Source organism: Pan paniscus, chromosome X (assembly GCF_029289425.2).
Source record: "Pan paniscus chromosome X, NHGRI_mPanPan1-v2.0_pri, whole genome shotgun sequence".
Classification (NCBI taxonomy): Eukaryota; Metazoa; Chordata; class Mammalia; order Primates; family Hominidae; genus Pan; species Pan paniscus.
This window is the reverse complement of record NC_073272.2, coordinates 41730909-41753409: the sequence shown is the minus strand read 5'-3', so window position 1 is coordinate 41753409 and position 22501 is coordinate 41730909. Positions and strand designations below refer to the sequence as shown.

Genomic DNA, 22501 nt, shown 5'->3' with positions numbered 1-22501 from the left:
TGGGAAGCTCCACATGTAAATGGGTTGGCAGCTGGCGATTAGGCCGCCCGATTTTATGAGTCATAATGGGCCTCCCGCCTGGCCCTCAACCTGCTCGCTGTGGATCCGGCGCGCTTGGGGCCCAAGTGGTGGACCATTCCGGCCGCGCAGAGGGACATGCTTCTGGGGGCCCAGGCCGCCGAAGGAGTTGAGAAGGACTTTCTCTCCTTTCTTGTAGAAGGCAACACAAACACCCTAAATCAAACCGCTCCGACAACCGAAGGCTCCACACAGACACATCAATAAGGATTTCGCCTCCCGCGTATGAACGCACAGAAACACTTGTCCTATTTTTATGCAAATGACACCACACAAATAGATCTCTCAGGCCCGGGAGAGGGGCGGGAGGAGGAGGGGCGCAGCCACCCCAGCCAGGGGGCTGTGAGAGGGGAGGGGCGCCAAACCCGCACCCCAGGGCCCACGCCGGCTCGGGCGCAGCGGGGCTGGCACTGGTCAGGCGGCCCGCCCCGCGGGCAGTGGCTCCCTGCCAGCGCCGCCAAGTCGGCCGCGTCCCCAGGCTGCCTGCAGAGGCGGATTAGGGAAGGAGCAAAGCGAGCCTGTGACTAATCGCGGGGCCTCGGACCGGAGCACCAAGGCCATGTGCGACTGACAGGACCGACACTAGCAGAGGACACGGCGACGCCTCGCTTAATTGCAGGCTTAAAAAATTGCCGCCTGAGCAGCTCTGGCGCGGAGAGCCACGGCTTGCGCGTCGAGCTAGGGAGCGCGCGCGCTTGGGTGGGGGCGGGGGTTCCTGCTCTCTCGCTCCAAGGTTGGAACGTTTGGCGTCTCCTGGACCGAGGGACCTGGCCCTTGCGTCCCCCACTCTGCTGGGTCGCCCCGCCCCGCGTACCGACCAAGTGTGGCTGAGCCCGCCAGGAGAGTACGATCCAGCCTCCAGGGCTAGGTTTCTGACCCGACCCTTTCCCTCTAAAGCCGACGTTTCCCCGCTTTCGCCCTAGATCCTATACGGGAGGGGGCTGTGCAGTTGGGGGTGACAGATTCCAACAAATCCTAAAAATAAAAACCACACGCACGAAAGAAACACTTTCTCTTCCCTCCCCTTCCTTCTTCACCGACTGATACAAAGCCCCGAATGACCAAAGGGAAAGAGGTAAGTCGGGGCTGCAGGGAGCGAGGTCATCGAGTGCCAAAACCTCGGGGCTCACAGACACGCACTCTGGGTTCTTCACCCCTGGTCACAGTCTCTGTGGCCCAGACCTTCCTGGAGCACTGGGGCCTCTCGGGGGCGAAGGGAGAAGCGTCGGGAGGCCGGCGGCTCTGTGTTGGGGAGGGGGAGTGGGAGGGAGCGGAGAACCCAGCGAGAGAAGTTTCCACCACGCTCTGGCCGGCTGCTGCCAAAATCCCCGGACCCCTCCCCGCCTGCACCGCCTTCCGTTGCCACCACAAGTTTGGTTTAACGAGAGCTCGGGACAAAAGCAAACGTTTTCTATAGACCCCGAAAACAAAGGGGAAAGAGACGCGCGGGGCCGCGGAGAAGCGGCTGCTAGCGTAATGGTGCCAGGCCGAAAGCAGAGCATTAGAACTGCAAAAGCCGCGCGGGCGGGAGGAAGTGCGAGGCGGGAGGCGGGAGCGCGGGGAGGGCGGGAGGCGGGAGCGCGGGGAGGGCGGGAGGCGGGAGCGCGGGCGGGGGAGGGGCGCTGCGCCATGTTTCCGTGTCACCCGCCGAGTCGCCGGCGCTGGGCTCGGCCGCCGGCTCCCGCCTGCCTCCGTAACAGCAGAAAGCGTGCGATTAGCAGCCAGACAGGAGGGGACTCCGGGCCCGCGGGGCCGCCGCACACGCCGCCCGCGGCCCGAGCCCGCGCCCCCCCGCCCGCCGGGTAATCATCCTCCTCGCTGCAGCGCTGTGTGCACTCTCATTAGAGCAGGGAGGCTTTTCTCTGTGCACTCGCTCGGCTCCCGCTGGCAAAACAACGCCTTCCCCGGCCGGGCCCTGGGCCAGGAGAGTCGGGGAGGGTGGGACGGAGGTGGGGGGTGGGTGAGGCAGGGCAAGCCTTGCAGGTCAGCTCCGCCGCCCGATCTCCTCCGGACACGGAGGAGACGGGGAGCGTCCATTGGCCCTTCCCTAGGTGGAGTGGCAAAGTCCGAGCCCCGCAGCCGACCCTACGTCCCTACGTGGAGCGGGGCGGGTGGAGTACCGGTGCCGCCATGACCTACTCCCGTCCCCCGCTGGAGGCTAGAGTAGGGCTGAGGGGGAGATGAGTGTGTCTGGTTTGGAGAGCGGGGGCGGACACAGGGAAGGCTCCCAAAACAGGTTTTGCCCCATCTGTTTTATGAACGACTTCTTCAGGCCAGAAGCCGGATCCCAGGGGTGGCGGCCCTTCGACCTTCGAAAAGAGACCCGGGCCCCCAGCAGGCCCTCTGGCTTCGCGCTCTGTCGCCTGCAGTGGGTGGGAGATGGGGGTGGCCGAGGCTTGGCTGCTCCTGGCCCTGAGCTTCGGAGCCCTATTTTCTTCTCCGCGATCTCTGCACACAACAGTAGGCAGCCTCTCACAGCAGCACGCGCCCAGCTGCAGGGCCTGGGAGCAGGTGTTCCTGCCCGGCCGGAGTGGCGGCTCCGCGCCCCTCCCGTCCCAGCTGCGGAGCTGCGAGCGGTGCGGGGGGGCGTGCTTATGGTGGTAGCAGAGGGACAGGGACATCTCATCGGACCGCAGGAAGGGTCCTCCCGGCTTACACCGGGATACCGCAGGGCCCGGGTGGTCGCCTGGGGCGAGGAGGGATCAGGGGTGACGCGCGGCCAGCCCTCGTCTGGAACAGCCCTGGGGCCAGCGGAGGCCGCTCGGGGCGGCGCGAGGGCTTCCGGTCCCCGTGACTGCGGCGGCGGCGGCGGGGCGGCCGCGAGGAGCACCCTCCCCTGGCTGCTGCCGCCGCGCGGCTCTCGGAACGGCGCCCCAGGAGCCTCTCTGCGTCTGGCAGCGCCGCTTTCGGCTTGCGCTGGGATGGGGGCCGCAGGGTGGTCTCGGCCCAGCCCCCACGGGGAGGGGCGGGGAGGCGGGGTCCGGAGACCCCGCGGGAACGGCCGCGCGCCTCCCAGCCCCCCCTCCTCGCCGCCGCCGCCGCTGCTGCTGATATGGCGGGCACGTGAAGCGCAGCTCGGCGCCCCGGCGCCAGCCAGGGAGCGGCCTGCCCCGCCGACTCAGCTTACCCGCGGGCCCAGGAACGCGGAACCGAGCCTGGCCGGGCCCCGCGGAGCCCGCACCTCCGCCCCCAGCTCGCTGCGGCCCCGCACCCCCTCCCCGCCTGAGCCCGGCCTTGGGGCCGCGCCAGGCGGCTCGCCCGAGGGGAACTCGGGCTGACTAATGGGACGCGTGTGGGCCTTACGTGAGGCCCGGCTGTCAGCGGATGCCCGCTTGCTCGGAGCTTAGACCGCGGCCAAGCTTTTCGGGGAAGGGCGAGAGGAGGGGTTTCCCCGCTGGGCGGTTTCGGCTCCCCAGGGACAATCCGGCCGCGGCAGGCCCCAACCTTTGGATCTTGCAGCCTGGCCTGGAGACGGTAGACTTGGCATGTGCCGGACGCCACGGTGCCGACCCGGTCGGGGGCAGGGGGTGGGAGCCTCGGGGTTGTGGGCTGGGGGTGGGCAGAGGCTAGGTCAGCTTGGTCTGGGGCGCCCGCCTTGAGGTTTGCATTCTGGGGCTAGCCACTGGGCCGGGGGGAATTTGCAGGGCGCTCTGAGGTCGTGGAGTCTGATACCAAAACCTTCCTCGACAAAGTCTTCCGGAAACCCCTTCGCGAAATTCCTGTGAGGAAAGAAGGATTTCTAAAACTCCCCGAGGGTCCGGTTCGGCTGGGAGCTTTCGGGTTCTAGGGAGTGTGATTTCCTTTCTCTCCCTTTATAGGGGCCTATAAATATCAGAAGAGTTTCTTCTTATTTCGCATTAACAACCACTTCATGTTGACATAGTTATATGACCCTCCCAAGTATAACTACCTGTTTAGTTTGAAGGCACTGAGTGCGATGGCGAAACACAAACATCGACCAGTAACTAAGAGAAGGAAAACCCAGCCGCGAGCTTGGGTTGGATACAGGATAAATCCTCATCACGCATCCCTGGTTTTATTCAACCTAATTGCACTAGTAATCCTGCCCCCCGCGAGAAAGCCTGAAATCCTGCAGTCGAGGTGCGACTTTTCCTGGGGAGCCCCGCCAATGGGGGGTGGGTTGTCAGTGGAGGGGAGGTGGGTTTTAAATGTCACTTCCAAATGAAAATCTTTCTTTCTTTTCTTTTTCTCTTTTTCTTTTTTGATCCAGTTTTCGAAAAGAGCATTTTTGCGAGATAAGAAGTGACCGATCAAAATCGCTAAGGGGAGGTTGTAAGCAGCCGCTTTGCCCCAGCTTAGCGTTATCTTATCTCTCACACTTGCATGGCGGAAAAAAAAATTTGGCTTATCTTTATCCCCACCCCCTTCTCGCCTTAATTGCTAAAAAACACTAGTGTGTTAAACCGGGAGGAAGGAGGTCTCTGGAGTGTCAGTGGAAAAGGAAGATTCAAAAATGTGGGCTCCCGGGGGAAGCAAGGGTGGCAGAATTTATTCTTTCCCCCAGGCCTTTCTGGTACAACACAGGGTGTAGTCCAGGGTGGAAGGCTGGGTGGTTCTTTTTTTTAATTATTATTTTAAGAACAAAATCTGGGCTTGGCCTTGGGTCGTGTGGCTTCCCCAGGCCTCGCTTTCTGAACTTCTCCCCTCCTTCATCTCTCAAAAGCTGCTGGTGGGTCTGGGTTGAGGCCTCTCACTCTGCCTTCATCCTCCCTCTTCTAGACACATCCTCCTTTTGGGGAGGGGGGGATGCAAGGCTAGGACACATAGCCTGCTGGAAATCATTAAAATATATGCGAGTGTCTGCAAACACACACTTTTAAATCATGGCATTTCCCCTCCACGCTGGTCTATTTAAACTCCAGAGCGAGCTGGATCTCCTCCCTCTCAGTCGTTTGTCTGTGTCACCGACAGGCCGCTAATGGCCGGGCTTCCAGGCGCTGTGCATTATGCATTAGCCTCCTCCCTCCGCCGCACACAGAAGGTTCTGTCAGGCCGCACCACACAAACCACCCTGAGCCCCCCCACCCCACCCCCCGCACTCAGGGCCGGGGGCTGCGCGGCTGCTAACGCGCTGGAAACGCAGGTATGGAGAGGAGGATGAGCACCGAGAGCAGAGTGGTTCGGAAGGTGGAATGGGAGCGGGTGAAATGTGCCGAAGATTACACCGTTTGGAATCCCCAGTCCGTTGTGAGCCCCAAAGCTTTGCTCCTGGCTGCGACCTTCTCGAGGCAACCATCCCGCGCCACTCACCTCTGTGACCGACTTTGTTGGGGGCGGGAGGGCAGAGGTATTTAGAGACAGATCACCGCTTTCCCTTCTGCTGGTCCGTACCCACCTTCCTGCTGCAGGCGAGGGGCTGGCAGAGACTTCTCTACCCCTCCAGTTCGGGAGTGGTACCGCGAAGGGGTTCGGGGTGGTGCGTCTTCGCAGGGACCCGGTGGGAGTGGAGGAGGGAAGCTGGATACAAAATGGCTGGGGCCGGAGGCCGGCACACTGGGTCCGAAGGCGAGTAGTTGGTGGTTCCCCGCCCCCTCTCCCGGCGGTTCCCACTCACTGCCCCCAGCCGGGTAAAATATGCGCAGAAGGCGCCTTGCTAAATAAGCAGCCGAGGCGGGACGTGGCGTCCGGGTTTATCTGCAGGAGCACCCGGCCCAGCGCGGCGGCGTCGAGGGCTCTTAAGCCCTTGCCGTGCGCAAGAGGCGGCCAGCCTCCCAGAAGCCTCCTGTATTATGCCCATTTGGTCGACACCCAACCACCCTGCGGGCCCCCGTAGTGTAGATGCCAGTTCACCCACACGTGCCTGTGTTCGGGGAGCTCAGGGCCTGACCCAAATCGAGCCCAGACCAGAAATTCCAAGATGGTTGCTAGGAACCACGGAGAGGCTGCCCTTAGGGCCTTCCTTCCCCAAACACCCAATAACCCTCCAAAGGCCAGGAAGAAGAAAGAACAGCCATGTTCAGCCTGGCGACCCTTAAGTCCAGCAGTCTTCTGCCCTGGGAGGCAGCTACCTTTAGATGTTTCCAGATGAGTGAAATCCTGGGAGGAGGATGCGCCTCCTGTTGTTACCTCGTTTGAGTTTCACAGGGGAAGCCAGCTGTGCCTTGTGCTTGGAGGATGGGGCAGCGGATGTTTTTTTAAAGTGCCATTGGATAAGCCCAGAGTTCTTGTACAAAGTTACCAGAAGACTATAAGTGTGGGTGTGTTTTTAAAGAAAGGCTACCTCACATTATGTAAAAATACATTATCTGTACTCATCCGAGTCCCACCTGTTCCAGTACCAAGTGTCATCGCCCTGAGAACAGCCTCCGAGGAGGACCATCGGAAGCCTACACATACGTTATAAGCTTTATGATGTGGATCCTACACATACGTTATAAATAAATCTTGCACACAAGGTTAGAAGGCCAGGGTCCCCCCAAACACAGGATGCCTGGCCTTTCCCCTAGGCCAGGGTGGAGCTGGAGGTGTGTGGGAGAGGCCCTAGCGGGTCTTGCAGAGTCAACCTGCCTTGAGAAGGGCAGCCAGGCTCAAGGCCTGCTCCTAGAAGGGCCAGCTCGATTGCCCAGTTGCAGGGCCTGGTTAGCCTGAGGTCGAGTGGTTTGTTATAATCAGGAGACACTTCCATGGGAAGGGAGATTGGTGGCGGAGGGGCAGCCCCCGCAGCTCCATTCGCAGCACCTCTCATTTCGGCACCTATTTCTTTATTTCTCCGTGGGCTGCACGGCCTCCCCTCCCATGCACTCCCTTGCTCACTCTCTCCTCCTCCTCTGTTTTCATTGAAATCCTCCCCTTGCTGAGTGCTGGGTATAGCAGCCTGACCCCCGGGTCAGCTCCCGAAGGGCTCGTGGGAGGGCAGGAGAGGAGGGGGCAGGAGAAGGGCCAAACCGCCGGCACGCATTGCAGGCCCCGCGGCATCCCCAGCTCCCTGAGCCCCTTCTTGAGTGAGGACACAAGATGGGATTGCCCTTCGACAGCTTTCTGCTTGTTTTCCCCAGAACAATTCGAACTAACCGGGCCAATAGGTGTAATCTCCCCTCCCCCCCTCTGCCTTATAGCGCCTCGGGAAAATCCCACATTTTAATTCCCAGTGAGTCACGAATCCCCCCCACCACTCGTGCCTCTTAGGACTCCCTTAATAAGATATTTTTGAAATCCCACGGAGTTGAAAAATGTATCCCTAGGAGATGGAGGAGAAACCCTTTAATCCTACCAGCCTACCGTGGAGGCAAGATCCCTAAAAAAGGTGGGGGAGGATGTTGCAAATTACGTCAAAGGCGAATTTACTGGCCTGTTTGTCTCCAGCATCAAATTTCTCCCCCAGTCAGCCCTCCCCTCGGCCCCTTCGCATTTACAGCACCCCCACCACCCCCGTTCATTTTAACTCTAGGACTTTTTTTTTTCTTTTTCTTTTTTTTTTGAGACGGAATTTCGCTCTTGTTGCCCAGGCTGGAGTGCAACGGCGCGATCTCGGCTCACCGCAACCTCCGCCTCCCGGGTTCAAGCGATTCTCCTGGCTCAGCCTCCCGAATTCTAGGACTTTTAAAGTTAGACAAACAGGCCTTTTTGTCAGCAGCCCCGGGAGGCCGTAAGACTCTGAGAGGCTGCAGGCCCCGAGCTCGGTTCCTGGATTTTCTAAAAGTTCTGGACGTTTACATGCGACTTCGAACTCCGAGAAAAGCCTGTGCCTGGGGGCAGAGTTGGGGAGACGAGGGGAGGGGATAGAAGGTGGCTGGGCGCCGGGCCAGGGCCTCTGCGGTTCGGCCTAACCGAGCCGGAAGAGCCTGGCACGGCTCCACACTGGCCCAGGCCAGTTCTCCCGTCCAGCCTGCAGCAGCAGAGCGGCCTCCTCGCCTGGAACCACGTTCAGAGTTTCCCCACAAATACCCAGCTTCAGCCTTCCCGGTTATTTTTGACTTGTTTTGAATAAAAGGAGTCGCTTCAAAAAGAAATGTTGCCACAACACACAACCAGAGGCCTTTTCTCCAGCTGTGTCTGTAACTCGCATGCGTTCAATCTAATAACTTTTAATGTCTGGTCCTAAAATGTCTTTATAAAAAATAGTTTTACAGCATAATAGTCCAGGTGTCTTTCTGCTTGTTACCGGAGATTAAAAAAATGTGTGGGTTGGCTTGCAGAGATATCCACCCCCAGAAAGACCAGGAAGAAAAAAGCGTGCATTCCATTCTGCAGGCGCTGGTCCTGGAAGCGTTCGCGGCCCAGCCTGGCTGGGCACTGCTCGCGGGGGCACTTGCTCGCCTGTCTTTTGCTTCAGTTGTTATAAGCAGCTCTGGAGCATGAAGATTTAATTCTGCCGAAGTTTCGGGTTTCAAACGGTAGAGATGTTTCACTTCTGCTTTGAGAAGGGCTGTTTTTATAACTATGTGCTGAGAACTAAAACAGAATGAATAAAATCGCACCTAATACCAGTCCCACAGTCAGTAGTGAGTCTAATTTTTAAAAGGGAAAATATCTGCTAGCTAGAGCTGATTTTGGCCTTGACCTTGACTTAGTAATCAACTTGAGATGCTTTTGATTATTTTTGGCATGGGGACACTCCAGGATATTTTAAAAACTTTCCGTGTGGATTTACAAGCCACCTCCATTTCAGATTTATGTTTCATGGAGCCTGCACCATCTTGTCCTTAGGCAGAAAGAGACACCCCACCCCCTTCCCAGTATAAAAAGACCCTAGCGGGCAGCCGAATGGGGTCACCTTTGGCCGCGAAGTCCGGGCCCGCAGTCTGGGCGCGGTTAGTCCGGAATACCCCCTCCCCCACTCCTACCCCTTCCCGCCAGCTTCACCAACTAGGGCTTCTCGGCTCGCCCTTGAGGCTTTGCGCTCCGGGGAGGCCGGAACCTCGCTTCTCCGCTTCCCCCTCCCTCCCGCCTGCCCCCGCCCTCTCCCCGCGCCCAGAGCCGCGCCGGGTGCGCTGGAGAAGCTCAATACGTGTCAATTGAATTGAACTGCTGCGGGCGCAGGCTGTACGCCGCCGCCGAGCACCGATCAGCACGACGTTACCGAGTGGAAATTTATGGGGCGAACGGTGTAAGCCAAAAGTTGCTCCCTGTCAAGGAAAATAAAACGCGGGAGATAATCTCCCAACGCCGGGGCGAGGGGCCTGGGCAGCCCCTCCAACCATCAGAGGTACAGACCGTGAAAATGCTCGAGAACCGGGAGAAATACAGGCGGATCTCCGCTCTCCCACCGCCCCCCACACGCCTCCCGGTGCCTCCACGGGCTGCTCCCCCCTTCCCCCACCTCCAAACAATTCCCACACAATTGAAACGTCCGGGGAACTCGGGCGCGGAGTTCAGGCGGAACGGCCACCGTTGCCTGGGGTGGTGTTTTCAGGTAGCTTTTAACACCGAAATGGGAAAGGGCTCCTCTGGGAGGAAGGGGCAAACTGGGGTGGGGGTGAGCAAGGGAGCGCACAGGCCACGCTCCGCTGGGTCTCGGAGGGGACGAGGCCGGGAGAGCGCAGCGCTGGTGGCAAGAGGCGGCGGCAGCGGCTGCTGCCGCTGGGGTTTGACAGCTTTGGCTGAGCGGAGTGCGAGGCGCTTTATGGTAATTGCGGTCCTCCACTGGCCTTCTGGGTAGCGAGGGGAGTCTCGGCGCGCGGCTGGGAGAGCCGCCCCCGCCGCCCCCATCCCTTCGGCTCTGGCTCTGCCGGCAGCCCTCGCCGCCGCCGCCGCCCAAGTCGGTCTCCGGCTCGCCCAGGACGTGCGCCCGGGTCGGGCGTGCGCAGCCAACTCGGCCCGAGCTGGGGAGGGGAGGCCGGGGGACGAGGAGGGGGGGCGCCACCCAAGTGGTCCAGGGTTCGGATCCAGAGAGGCCAAAACGTGCCGGGCCGTGCATCGATGACGGCCGGGGAAACTCGGGCAAACCTTTCCTGGGGAATCACCCCTCCCGAAACCCCGCCGCGGAGGCGCCGCAGCGGAGGGTGAGCGGAGACTGGCGGAGCTCAAACTTGCGAGAGCTGGAGGCGGCGGCGGGCGGGCGGCTGTCGCCCGAGCGCTGCGCCTGCGGGGGGAGGGGAGGCGGCTGTTGGGAGGGAGGGAGGGCGGGCGGGAGGGAGGACGGGCGGAGGGAGGGGGAGGAGGAAGAGGAGGGAACCAGGGAGGGGGGACGCGTTGGGATCGCGGCGTGCGGCGGCAGACGGAGCCTGGGCTCCCAGCGGCAAGGTGAGGCAGAGCTGCGCTCCTCGCTGAACGCGGGCCGAGCTCGGCGGCTGCGGGGGAGACGCGCAGGAGCCCAGACCGCGACCGAGAGCGGGAGCTAGGCGGGCGGCGGCGGCGGAGGGGGAGCCCGCGAGCCGCCGGGCGGAGAGCCCAAGCCGCGCTGTCGCCGCGCAGGGACGACTTGGCCAACACTCACACACACTCACACACACCCAGCCCGAGCGGGCGCTCGCGGCGAACCGTCAACATGGCGCTGGGGCTCCTGCCCGAGCGCGGGCGGCGGCGGCAGCGCGGGAGCTGCTGAGCTCGGCCAAGCCCAGTCCAGCTGCGGGAGCCCGGAGGATCGCACGGGGCTGTCGCCACCTGCCCGGAGGCCCCGAGCCCGCCCCGCCCCGCCCCCACCCGGCCCAGAGCCCACCCCTCGGCGGGGCCGACCCCGAGGGCAGCCGGCTGCCAGCAGACGGCGAGGGAGTCGAGTGAGCGCGGCGCCGCGAGCGGGCTGCGGGCAGCCGGGGACCGCAAACTTTGCTGCTCGCCGCGCTTCTCCGGCCCGGCTCCTTCTCCGCTCGTTAACGTCGCCAACCCCCCCCACCCCTCATATCTCTCTCCACCCACCCAACCGCCCCCCGCTCCTTCTCGCCGCCTCGAGTCCGCTCGGGGGAAAACTTCAAAGCGCCGGATCGCAGGCTCCCTGCCTACTCCCCCACCGGGGATTTCAGGTCAGTGCCCGGAACACCTTTCCCCCGGGAGACCGCGGACGGGTGGGCGGGCGGGCGCGCTGAGGGCTGCAGTCGGCCCCCTCTCCCGGGGCCCCCGCCCGCAGCGTACCCCGCGAAGCTTTTGCCTCGCGCTTCCCTTTGGCTGCTTGGCTCGCTTTCGTTTTTATTTCATAGCTATGTTATTAAAAATGCAGCCAACCTAAGCGGCCCCGCGTGGGCACCAGGGAGGGAGGGGGCGCGGCTGGGGGCCTGGCGCCTCCCGGTGGGCCAGGAGGAGAGCAGGGAGTTCGCAGAGTGGAAGTTTGCAGCCTGTGTGTGTCTGTGCGCGGGAGCGCGGTCGCCGCTGAGCGCCGCCGCCGCTGAGCGCCGCGAGTCGGGCGGAGGGGGGGGAGGTGGGCTGGAAGCTGGGAAGCTGGGTTCGGCGTTAGCTCGCGAGCAGGAAGGGGAGGGCAGCGGGTTGCCGTCTGCTTTCTTTTTCGACTCGGGAAAGAACTGTAAAAACCCCCAGCCGCCGCCACCGCCGCCTCGTCTCGCCTCTCCGGGGGCCGGTCGTTCCTCCAAGTGGAACGTCGGCGTGTGCGTGCGCGAGGGTGTGTGGCGAGTGCCTCGGGCCGAGCCGAGCTCGACCTGCCGCCGCTGCCGCGCAACTCGGGAGGGGAGTCCCGTTTTTTCTTGGCTTGCCCCAAAGCACGAATCACGTGGATTAAAAAAAAAAAAAACTACTAAGAAATCGAGCAGAGCAAGGGGTTCCGACTTGGCCCGCCCGCCAGCCAGGTCAGACGCTTTGTTTTGTAAATGTTCTTTTAAGATTATAATCTGCGATCCCCCTCCCGCTTTCCCTCTCCTCTCCCTCCCCGATGTTCAGCGTAGGTTTTAAGTTATGAGCCCCCAGGGGTGGGTGTAGAATGTGCTTGTGCGGGGGCAGCGTCGTGGAGGGAGGGCGGGGGCGGGCGAGACCCGGGCCCTCCGCTGGGCAATGGGGAGTCTGGTGGGTAGCCCTGATGGGCGTGTGAAAGTCTGCGGCCGGAGGAAGTTGGTCCCACTCGGAGGGCGTGTGGCAAGGAGGCTGCAGGCGAAGAGGAACTTGCGCACCGGGGCAAGATCCTCGGCCAAGGCGGGGAGGGCGAGGCGCCGCGGGGCCCGCGCTCGGAGCCGGCGGGCGGCTGCGCTGCAGAGCCTCCGCCAACTCGGGGGCTCGCGGCGGCGGTGACGAGCGCCTGCTGTTTACAGAGAGAGCCTTGGGGCACCGTGTGTGGAGTAGGGCGGCCGAAGTCACGCGTGGTCCCGGCGGGCTTCCCGCCGCTCGCACGCTCGAGTGGGCACTTCCCGGGGTCCCGGAGACGGACGAGTCTGGCAGCGTGTAGGCCGTGGCCGGGCGAGGCGTAATTTGCTGTTAATGAATCTTTTCCAGAAAGTCCGCGATCTCCAGCTAGAGGCTGTGAGTGCCCGCGCGCCAGGGCGCGCGCCGCCGGCGTCTGGAGGGTGGGGGTGGGGGGAATGGAAGAGCGAAGAAGGAAGGAGGAGGGTTATGTGTATTTAGAAACAAACCTTAAAAAGAAACCAACGCGCTTCAAATAGGTATTCGCACAGCCTCGCTGCGTCTAGACTAGACAGCTCGGGGTTTTAGCTGTGTTTTTCCCCCCTTTTTTCGTTTTGAGAAGACGCTAGAGGAGGGGTAGTGTGGTATTTGGTTGTAGGGGTAGTCTTTTGGAGAAAGATCCTTAAAATGGCCTGGGAGTAAAGACTAGGAGGAAATGGCCCACCCCAGAAGGTGGTGGGTGGTGAGTGCAGACAGACTTGGGTATTTCTGGCCATCTGACACTTCCTGTGGCACTGGAAACGGACACCGCGGGCCGAAATCAATCCTTACGAAGTGTTGGGTTCGGTTTTGCCAACAGAATTGCTTGCGTGGAAGGCATTTTAATTGTCAGCCTCAAAGATTCCTGTACGTGGACACTTAGGGAATACGCTCGTTCCTCGACCCTGCCCACTCCACTCTCGACCTGTTATCTGGTGTGGGTTTTGCAATGTTGGTTTTCGTGTTTATTTTGGGCACGGTTTCAGCGCGTAGAGCGGAGTGGGGCGGGGGGGAAGGCGATGATTAATATGCCATCCAGGTTTAATCCGAGGCTGGCCTTCAGTGTGCGGGTATACACCGCCACGCACACCAATTGCCTTGGGGTGTTTAGGGGAGCGCGCGGGTTTTGGGCAGCAGGCGCCCGGTCGGCAAGTCGCGGCTGGGGCTCGGCTGGCCCCAGCGCTGTCCTTTGAGGCGCTGTCACCAGTAGGTGACTGAGAGTTAATTAGGAAGTGTTCTCCGGATCAATGGGCTGCACAGCTCATTAGCGATTCTCTCCAGCCCTTTGCAGGGCCGTCCTGGCCTCCGCCTCCCACACAGGCCGGGGCCTCGCTGTCCAGGCTGCGGGGAGCGCCGCTGGGAAGTGGGGAGGGGCCGGTAGCGAGGGACGGCGGGGAAGCGAGTGTAACTTCGCGGGGCGGCGCGTTGCGTGCGGCGCCTCGAGGCCCGCGCAGCCCGCTCTTTCTTCCTGCCCGCGGTCGCCTCCACTGTGTCTTTAACTCGCTCCCGCTCGCGTCGCTGCCTGGCTGCTCCTCCCCGCCTCCCGCGCCTATCTCTTGTTCTCTAAGCACGACGCCTGTGCTCCCCGCCCAGTTTAGGATTAGACAAGATAAAAATAGGACTGCCCAGCGCGCGGAGCTGTGACTGTGCCCCGGCAGCCGGGCTGGTGGGAGCGCGGGGGGCCGGAGCTGGAGAGGACCCGTGGTGCGCTCGGAGCGGCCAGTGCCTGTGGGCCCCCTACCCCCACCCCGCAGGCGCCGTCACGCTCCCCGGGTTCTGTCCGCCGTGAACCGTGCGGGCCGGGGGACCTGGGCAGGGTCTCCGCGCTCTCGCGGGTGTTGTTGGTGTGCCGGTGATAGATCGGTCTAGACAGGCATGCAGGCTCCCTCCCGGCTGAAGGACTGGAGGGGGGGAGGCGCGGAGACGGCAGCAGACTCCGTGAGCTGCGAGTGAGCGAGCTAGCCTCCGGGCCCAGCGAGCTGGGTGGAGGGAAGGCCGTGGGGGTTTCTCTTAACCCTTTAAAGGCCGTGGTGGGGTAGTGTAATAGGGAAAGGGGGGCAAAGAGCCTAGTGGAAATTCCTGGAGGCAGAGTAGCTCGCAGTGGGGAGGAGCTGTGAGTCTGGGCCTAGGGTTTTCCTTTCTCTTATGTGTGCACGGTCACATCTTGGTGCATCGGGCTCGATTCTTCCACAAACCAAACGCAGCTGCTAGATGATCTAGTTTGACCAGGTAGTTCTCAGTCGGGGAGCTGTGAACACACACAATGAACACCCTCACTTTAAAAACTGAGTTTGGAAGACAGACGTAGACTCAATGTTCCCAAAGAGAATTCATGCGGGTGTTCAAGGACGGGAAGGTCTGCACATAGCTGTAGTCGGGTGGGGCCTCTGACTATGACTGCTGCAGACCAAGGACCTGAGCCTGAAATGCCCCGCCAGCATGTACAGGTATGCACTGAAGAGAGCAAAGCGGTCTTTGAGTTGTCTCTATATAAATAGACATACTTTTAACCAGGAACTTGTGAGGAGTTAGATATGTGCAAGGAGACAGCCTCCAAAGAGGAGCTGGACACTGATGTGTTGTGAGATCCATCATTTGTGTGTGTATATATATGGCTAATATTAAATTGGTCTAAAATTTTAATACACCTCTGCAGACATTTATCTAGTTCTTTCTTCAGCTTGAAATGGGTGGATGGGTTACCCTATACATAAATAACTCATTACTAACATTCCAGTCTCCTTCTCCCTCCTCTTCCTTTCTTTAAGAGTTTGTGATCTTAAGGGATCCTCTGTTTACATTTAAACTGCAAACCCATATTGGTCTGGCCTGGGAAAGAGCCACATTATAGGCAAAGCAAAAAGAATGGAAGTAGTAGGAATGCTCAGATTAAGATGTGCGCTTGAATGACATGTGCTGAGACAAATCAAGACACTTGGGCTCCGTTGCCCAAATGGAACAAGAGATACATAAGAGATAAAGAACTGGCCAAGGGGAATGTAAACATGGGTATGCAAATACAGAGATGTATAGCGATATTCTGAGAGAAAAATCCCAGACTTTGTTGAGCTGGAAACTGGGGCAGAATTTCTGTAAGTGCGTTCCAGAGACAATAGCCCATTTAAAGGTGTGAAGAGGGTCACTTGGAAACACAAAAAGCATTCATATGCATACATCCATGCTTAGATACACAGGCTGAATGACAAACACTCCTCAATGCCTGACGAAGACTTTCCTGCCGAGTGAGTGAGACCGACTTGGGTACAGAAGAGTGGGCCACACAACCACATTCACACACTTATTCACAGGGAAATAATGTGTCTTTGGCTTGAAGGAAACTAAGGGCCACGCTAGCAGCCTAAAGGATGGATGGTGTGCAGTGAACTAGGATTATCTCTGGTTATAGTTTCTTTCCCTTCTAGGGGTGAGGTGGAGTGGGCAGCGGGTTGGTGATGAGCAGGTAGGAGCCTTTCTGAAGAGATTTTGAGTTCCTGACCTTGAGTGGCTGGATCGTGTAGCCACAAGAGGGGTAGCTTTCCACTTTGTGGTCAGTAGGAATGGCTGTTGCACTGCTGGGGTCCAATTTGCTAAGGTGGAGCAGGGCCTCAGTGGGCTGGGAAGGAGAACAGGAAGAAGTGCGGCCTCTGGGAGGAATAAAAGGGAGGTATGCTTTCTTTCTTTTCTTTTTTTTTTTCTCTGGAGGAGACCGTGGCGGGGACAGCCTGTGTTGGGTGGATTAGCAGGCGCCTCGGTGACCCCAGACGCGCACGTAAACTCCGGCTAGGGTATGGCTTGCCCGCGGCGTCGATTTGCTGCGGTCCCTCTTTGTCTAAGCCCAGCCGGGAATTCCAGCTTTTATTGGGAAGACCGCACTTGGGTGGGGCCCGCGCCGGGCCAAGTGGGGCAGGGTCCGGTCGCGCTGGGCGGGAGGCTTGGAGCCCGCAGGACGTTCCCCGGAGCTGCGGGCAGCCCTGGCAATGCCACCCCGGTGGTTTCCTCGAGGACACCGGGCCCGGCGGACCCGGAGAGGCGCGGCGGGGCGGGGAACTTCCTGGGTCCATCTCGGCCGCCCCGCCCCACCCTTCTCCCTCCGGCCCGAGGCCGAAAGGAGCTCACAAGGCCCTTTGTTAGGCCCCGAGGTCACACTCGTGCCCCGGGGGCCGCCGATGGGTGGGAGAAAGCAGTGCTGCGGGTCAAGAGGAGCCTCCTTATTGCCTCGGTGCCCCAGCCCATCTTCTGGATCGGGCCCGGTGGGGGCCTCGCCCAGAGCTGGGTGGGGAGGCCTGGGCCGGCCCTGACCCGCCCCGGCTTCTTTGCCAGTGTTTATGGCCGACGGGATTCCGTCTGTTTGCAAAACCGGACGCGCTGCTGAGGCCTAGGTGGTAGAGCCAGGAGAAGCCGCCGGGGCGGGAGTAAATGGTCTCCCCCCAGCCGCCCTGGTGGTAGCCGAGCCGCGTTCGTCGCGCGCACTTGGCCGGGGGCGTCCACTGGTCTCCAGCCCTGCCCGACGGCTTTCTCTGGTTGCCCTCAACGTGTTCATCAGGAAGGGATATCTTACTTTTTGTTGGGTGGAGTTCATTAACGATGCCTTTCTGCGATATTTCTGTAGAAGGCTCCCTTTTGGGGCGCAAGCTCACCTCCATGTGTTTACAATCGAGGGTCTCAGAAACGGGGGTCCTCACTCCGTCATTGTTTTAGAGCTGTGTCTCCCACAGCCGGCACCCACGGGCTCGGCTCTCCATGATTAGAGAAGCGGGGAAGTCCACTCGGAGAAGATCCTGACAGCATAAAAAATAATTTGTGATCTAAAAGACAGTTTCCAGTATAATCTCATTATGCACCACAGACTCCCGATGTTATTTTGTGGAAGGCGGACAATGATCAATTTACATTGACCCGGGGCTGGGCGAGCTTTTAGATGGTAATTGCCATATTGATTTGCATGCAAAAAGGAGACCTGCTAAAATTAAAGACCGGAAGCTAAATTAAACTAAATTTATTGTCTAGGTGCAAACCAGGGGAACTGTTGGGGGATGGGATTGACTCAGGTCAGGGTGCCAGGGGCAGAGCAGGTGAGAAGCCCTGGAGCTTCGGAAGGTCACAACTTTGGAAGCGATCTTTGCCCTTGTGATTTCATGTGGGGAGGGGGAATGTGTTTAGGAAAAAAGTTATAAAAAGACAATTTTGCATTGAAGTCACTAGGATCTTTCAATGCTAATAGGAACTTAGAGGGAGAGGAGAGGTTTATAGGGTTATAGGGGTCTTCCAGCACCATTTCCGGCGTCCCCCCTCCATTTCTATTGTTCTGCCTGGCCAGACGCTCGCAGTCGTGCTAGGGACACCAAAAACCTCTTGCATTTGAAGAGTTAAAAAATAAATAAAAGCAGCCCGTCCCCCCCTTCCCGCCTTGCTCTCTCTCCCCTCCCCCTTCCCGGAGCGTTAGACTTTTCGGAGAGAGCGCACCGCGGGCAGGCCAGGACCGTTGGCGCTGTAGGGGGTTCCTCTCCGGACGCTGCGGTTCCAGGCTTGGCTGGACGGCGATCGCTTCGGGAAGCCGCCCTCTCCAGGTGGCCACAGTAGGCGGGGGTGGGGTGGGGTGGAGCAAGGCGTCTGCCCTGGCCGCCGTCTAGCGGTGCCCGGGACTGGGGGGGAATCGCCTCCCCGGAGGGGTTAGGAGGGCCAGCCCCGCCCCGCCCCGCCCCGCCCCTCCCCGAACTGGGTGGGGGCCGGGGAGGACTGGAAACCCTGCCCGTTCGCCAAAGCCGGAAAGTTTAAAAAAGAGAAAGAACGCCACTTGAAGAGGGCTGGCCTGCAGCCAGGGGTGGCCGGCCTGCGGGGGCGTGCTCGGCTGGCTAGCGGGGTGAGCGCCCCGGCGCCGCCGTCTCCCCTCCGTCCCTCCCGCCGCCGAGGCCCCTGCACACTCGGTCGCACTGCGGAGCCATTTCGCACATCCGGAGCTTCAGCATCTGGAGGAGTAACCAGTCCAGGGCCGGGAAGCCCGAGTGTCCGGTACCCCTGCCTGTACCCATCGAGCCGAGCCGGAGGTGGCTTTGGCAGGCTCTGCGGGTGTAGGTAGTTCCCGGAGCATCTGAAAGCCTGGGGCAGACCCGGAAATTGGGGATAGGGTGGGGAGGGGATGTTGGGCCCTGAGGTTTGCTGCCGGCCGCTTCTGTAAAGAAAGGTTGGGGAAAGGACAAGATAGCCTATCCCCCGGCTTGCGCTTTTGTGGGGGACTCTGGGTGGCCCAATAGAACATCTTGCTGGCGTCTTCCATCTTAATTCCCTCTCCCACACTACTTTGTTCCCTGGGGTTTTTCCTTTAAATCCTAGGAAAGGTAGATGGAGGAGCTCCCTCCAAAGGGCTTTTGCTCTATCTAGATAATTTGATTTATTGCTTTATGTGGCGAAACTGGGGTGGCAAGCCTAGCTCCTAGTACCAGTAGTCAGCACTTTTCCCAGAGACCTGAAAGGAGTCGACCCACCTACCCCTGACTATTCTGGGGTACTGGAGGAAGGGAAAGGGGAGGCTTGTTGAGAGCATTGGCCTTACACCAGGGTATAACAGTGTAGGGAGATTTGTAGGATGTAGGGGGAAATGGTGAAAGACTTTGAGTGGACCAGGAGATGACTTAGATACAGGAGAAACTGGGTTCATGGCTCACTGTAGGTCAAGTAACATAGGTGTTAAACACTCTTTGCCTCGTTCTTGGGTACATAAGGCCCAAGGAAGCTTTTCAGAGGAGACAGTATGTGAAAATCAGGATTTCAAATGGCACAATTAGACCAATAATTGGCTCCTCTCCGCAACTCCAGGACTGAGTTTGACCGTGGCCCATTTTTTACTAGCTGTGTGACCTTGGGGGCAAGTTATTTATGGCCTTTGAGCCCCAGTAAGTTTTTTCATTTGTAAGACTGGGAATAATTATCCACCTTTAGGATCTAAATAGAATGCTTGGCACATAGTAGGCCCCAAGGATGAATAATTGCTTTGAATGACTTGTCATGTTCCTATAGGTTGCTCCTCCATTCCCTGCTGCCCCTGAGACCCCCTGAGACTTGCTAGGCCTGTGTCCTGGGACCCAAGGATGCAGATTAAATCTCCCCTATGAGGGTATTCTAGGTCCACCTTCCTGGGTTCCCCTTTCCCTTTGTTACCGTAGTTTGCATTCTGCCTTTTAAAGGATTCCATATGAAAAGACTTGCTTCTCCCCTCCACCCCCAAGTGGGATCATTATATGGTTAGGAACTCATTTCAGAACCGTCATCTAGGTACCCTTCGGCAAGGCTTCCTGGCATTATTTCAGGGGGGAACCACGGTGCCTAGAGGGGCAAGACCTGGTTGGAAGAGGTGAGAGGGGGTGGCCTGGTGCAGAGGCCAGTGGTGCTGTGGTTTGTTTGATAGGGATTAAGTCCGGATGTTATGAGGGCTCAATGTGGTTTTCAATAAAGTCTGCCAGGGATTGCTTCTTTTATATCGATATGTATTTAAAAAAATTACTAGCATGAGAAGAAAACCAGACCTGTATGGATCCAGGCTGGTAGTAAGCTACTGTGATCAGGTTTCCTACTCGACTCCCAGAGGGGAAGTCAGTGTTTGATTGAAGCTACACTTGGTTCTTGACTCTCAGGGGATGCCTGCTCTGAAACAGGAGCCCTCCCTCCCTTTCTCTCCTCCTCTCCCCCTCCTCCTCCCTCTTTTTCCCTTCTTCCCCTAAAAGCCTTTGTGCTGAAAGAGCTTCGGTAGGCACGAATCCCTGGTCCCTCTCTAAAGAATGCCTTACAGCCTTTGCTGACATTGTTTTGTGAACAGTGGGTTTTACCAGGCCAGCAGTTTCCCCCCGATTTTAGCGCACGATTTTAAAGGTAGTGTATGGACAAGATGCGCCTTACTGCAGTGATTGCCTCAGTGTGTAGCCTGGGCTGGGGCTTGGAATCTAGAGACGCCTTAACCTTTGCCCTAGGGGCCCTCCTGGAGGGGGGGGTGAAGGTGGGGAGCTCGAGGACTGATTGTTTTCGAGGATCTGTTTGTTTTCTCCAGCCACCGAGGCTGAAGGTGGAGTTGGGCAAGTCTGAGTGTATGTTCCAGCTTTGGGTCTGATTTTAAACTTGGTTTAATTGGAGAAACTCCTAGGCATTTAACAGTTCTGTACAAATGCAAACTTGAAATAGCTCGAGGCCTACGTCATTTAGGAAAGAATAAATGAAGTACAGAAATGTCCAAACTATGTAAATCCTAGCGTTGTCTGCCCTCCCATAAACACATGACAAGTGCCAAGGCATTTCCAGTCAAAACACCCGTGGAAGCAGCAGCCTCCATCCTTTGTATTTATTATTTTATTAACAGCATTTTACACAGCATTTAACAAGCACAGCGTGCCTGCTTTGCACCAGGACTCTAAGCAGGCGAAAGGGTGGAAAATGGATGGAGGTGGGGGAGGAGTGGTTGCTAGAGGACATCAACTAGAGAAATCTCATCAGATGGGTAGGGAAAGCAGCACCGGGGGTTTATTTCTACTGGCCACAAGGAAGACAGATATAGTGCTTTGGAGGAAGAAATCCTCTCTCCCATCCCAGGAGGAAAGTTGTACAGCTGTGATATGTCTGGTCTCAGCTTTGATTCCAGAGGGTAAAACAGGGTATGTTTCATGATACTCTGCCCATCGGTTATTGGTGATTTTCAAAGAATAAGTATTTGTCTGCTATCGTTATTCTGTATCCTGGCGGAAAGTTTATAACGAAAAGTAATGCTTTCTTAAGTCATAAAATGAGCCTTGTATGCTTATTTAATTAAAATCTATTTAAGGACCGATTAGGCGTGTAATTTGCACTAATAATGACGATTATGGAAATGTTCAACTTAACCAAAAATCATAAAGGAGACATTTTGATCAGTGGGGCGGCCAGTAAGTATTCAGTGAGTTGGGCAATTTCCGAAAGACAGGAGGCATTCCGCTGAGGGCTGCAGAAAGCACAGACCTGTCTGGCCTCTGTGACATGGCATGGAGAGGGGCAGACCTCCCTGTCCCGGCCCCGGCCCCAGCCCGGCCAGACCCCACTTTGCTGAGCATGGAAACCAACCCTGCGAGTCTCCACAACCTTTATTCTCGTGATGCTTCCTCGAGCTTCCAGAAGGAGTAAACTCTCGGAGAGGGCTGATGAGCCACACGGAAATCTCTGCGAAATGGCGGTGCTCTTTTGCTTTAACAAACAGCGCTGACAAACGCATGCTTCCTTGGCTAGCCTTGGCTGGATCCCGGAGGGGTAGGGGGAGAAGGGGTCCCTTGTTCCGGAGAAACCTGCCAGCTGCTGGGCTTGGTGTGAAGGCAGCAAAGGCAGACACAATGCTGCTGTTGTTGGTTTGATCTCTAACTGTGGATTGTTAGTCTGGCTTTAACTATGTGGTAAGGGGGGAATGTGAAGGCTGTTTACAGCGAGTGCAAATAATGTGACAGCTGTTGGCGCGCGAGCAGCGCTGCGCCTCCTCAGCACTTACACAAAGCGCGCACTATGCAGGCCCATGGACGAGCTGCAGAGGTGGCGGCCAGTTTCTGGCCAGCGCATCCCCAGATGAGAGAAAGCTCCACGGCACACCCGCCCTCCATCCCCAACACCCATCTTTATGACTTCCCAGGATTGGGGTGGGGTGCAGGATGGCTTGTATGTTGTGGTTTAGGGAACTTGTGGTGAGGCAGAGGTGGCGGGAGAAGGCCCACGGGGCCGTGAGTGTCACTGTGTTGGTGGGGTTTGGCCAGGATCCGTTGAACTGGGTCCTCAGCTGTTTATGACAGAGTTTTTAAGATTTGTGAAAATAACTTTCAGCCCTAAGTAAGCTTGTTGGAAAGAATGTGTTATTAACTGAAAGCTTTCTGGAAATTGCAGGGGCTCTGAAGGCCGTTGTTCCCCTCTGAAATGGCCCTGTTATTCAGACAAGTTAGAGACAGGCGGGTGCTGTGTTCTGTGCACTCGACACTGTTTCCAGCTTGGAAATGCAAGTGTGCAGGTTCAGTACCCTAAGGGGGGTGTATTTTGGGGGGAAGGGAGGACAGATTGGCTTTTGATTACCCACATCCCTTAACCTTTTCTTCCAAGCCTTCCCGTTTTCAAGAGCACATTTGCCTTCAACTGCAGCACGCAAAGGTGCCGTCCTGAAGCCTGCCCACAGCACCACCTACTCCGACTTCATCAACTAGATGCCCACAGCAACAGGCTTTCTTTGAGTTCCTGGTACCCCGCCAGGCCCTGCAGAGAGGCGCCAGGGTGGGAGGGAGAGCAGTTGGTGGTGGCAGTTACCCACTAGGCCAGTCCTGGAGGTTCATGGCTGGCCCAAGCAGGTGGACTTAGGATGGCCAAGAATGTGGACCTGCCTCTGGACCGTCCTGGGGCAAGCTGGGTGTAAAAATTCACTCCTCTCCCCCATGAGTCCCAA

At 58.3% G+C, this 22501-nt stretch overlaps 2 protein-coding genes across 10 annotated transcripts in view; both read left to right on the top strand.

Annotated features, from left to right (window-relative positions):
• The window catches only part of BCOR (BCL6 corepressor), a 126376-nt gene that overhangs the window by 69430 nt on the left and 34445 nt on the right, over positions 1-22501 (top strand). For 2 of the 9 annotated variants that reach the window (XM_055106159.2, XM_034950610.3), the window contains exon 1: positions 10742-11771. The exons of 4 other annotated variants lie outside the window; for them this stretch is intronic. The gene's annotated coding sequence lies outside the window, so the exon portion shown is untranslated. Of the gene's footprint in view, positions 1-9899; positions 10041-10741; positions 11772-22501 lie in introns of those variants that run through there. 3 more of the 9 variants (XM_003815375.5, XM_003815376.5, XM_034950611.2) reach the window with 2 other exon arrangements.
• LOC130541154 (actin nucleation-promoting factor WAS-like) lies at positions 1738-8520 on the top strand. Its single transcript, XM_057301051.2, has one exon. The coding sequence runs from the start codon at positions 2259-2261 to the stop codon at positions 3354-3356; it is 1098 nt and encodes a 365-aa protein (XP_057157034.1). The 5' UTR covers positions 1738-2258; the 3' UTR covers positions 3357-8520.

Coding starts and splice junctions, on each gene's coding strand:
- LOC130541154 (XM_057301051.2), top strand. CDS start 2,259: ATGAGTGTGTCTGGTTTGGAGAGCGGGGGCGGACACAGGGAAGGCTCC.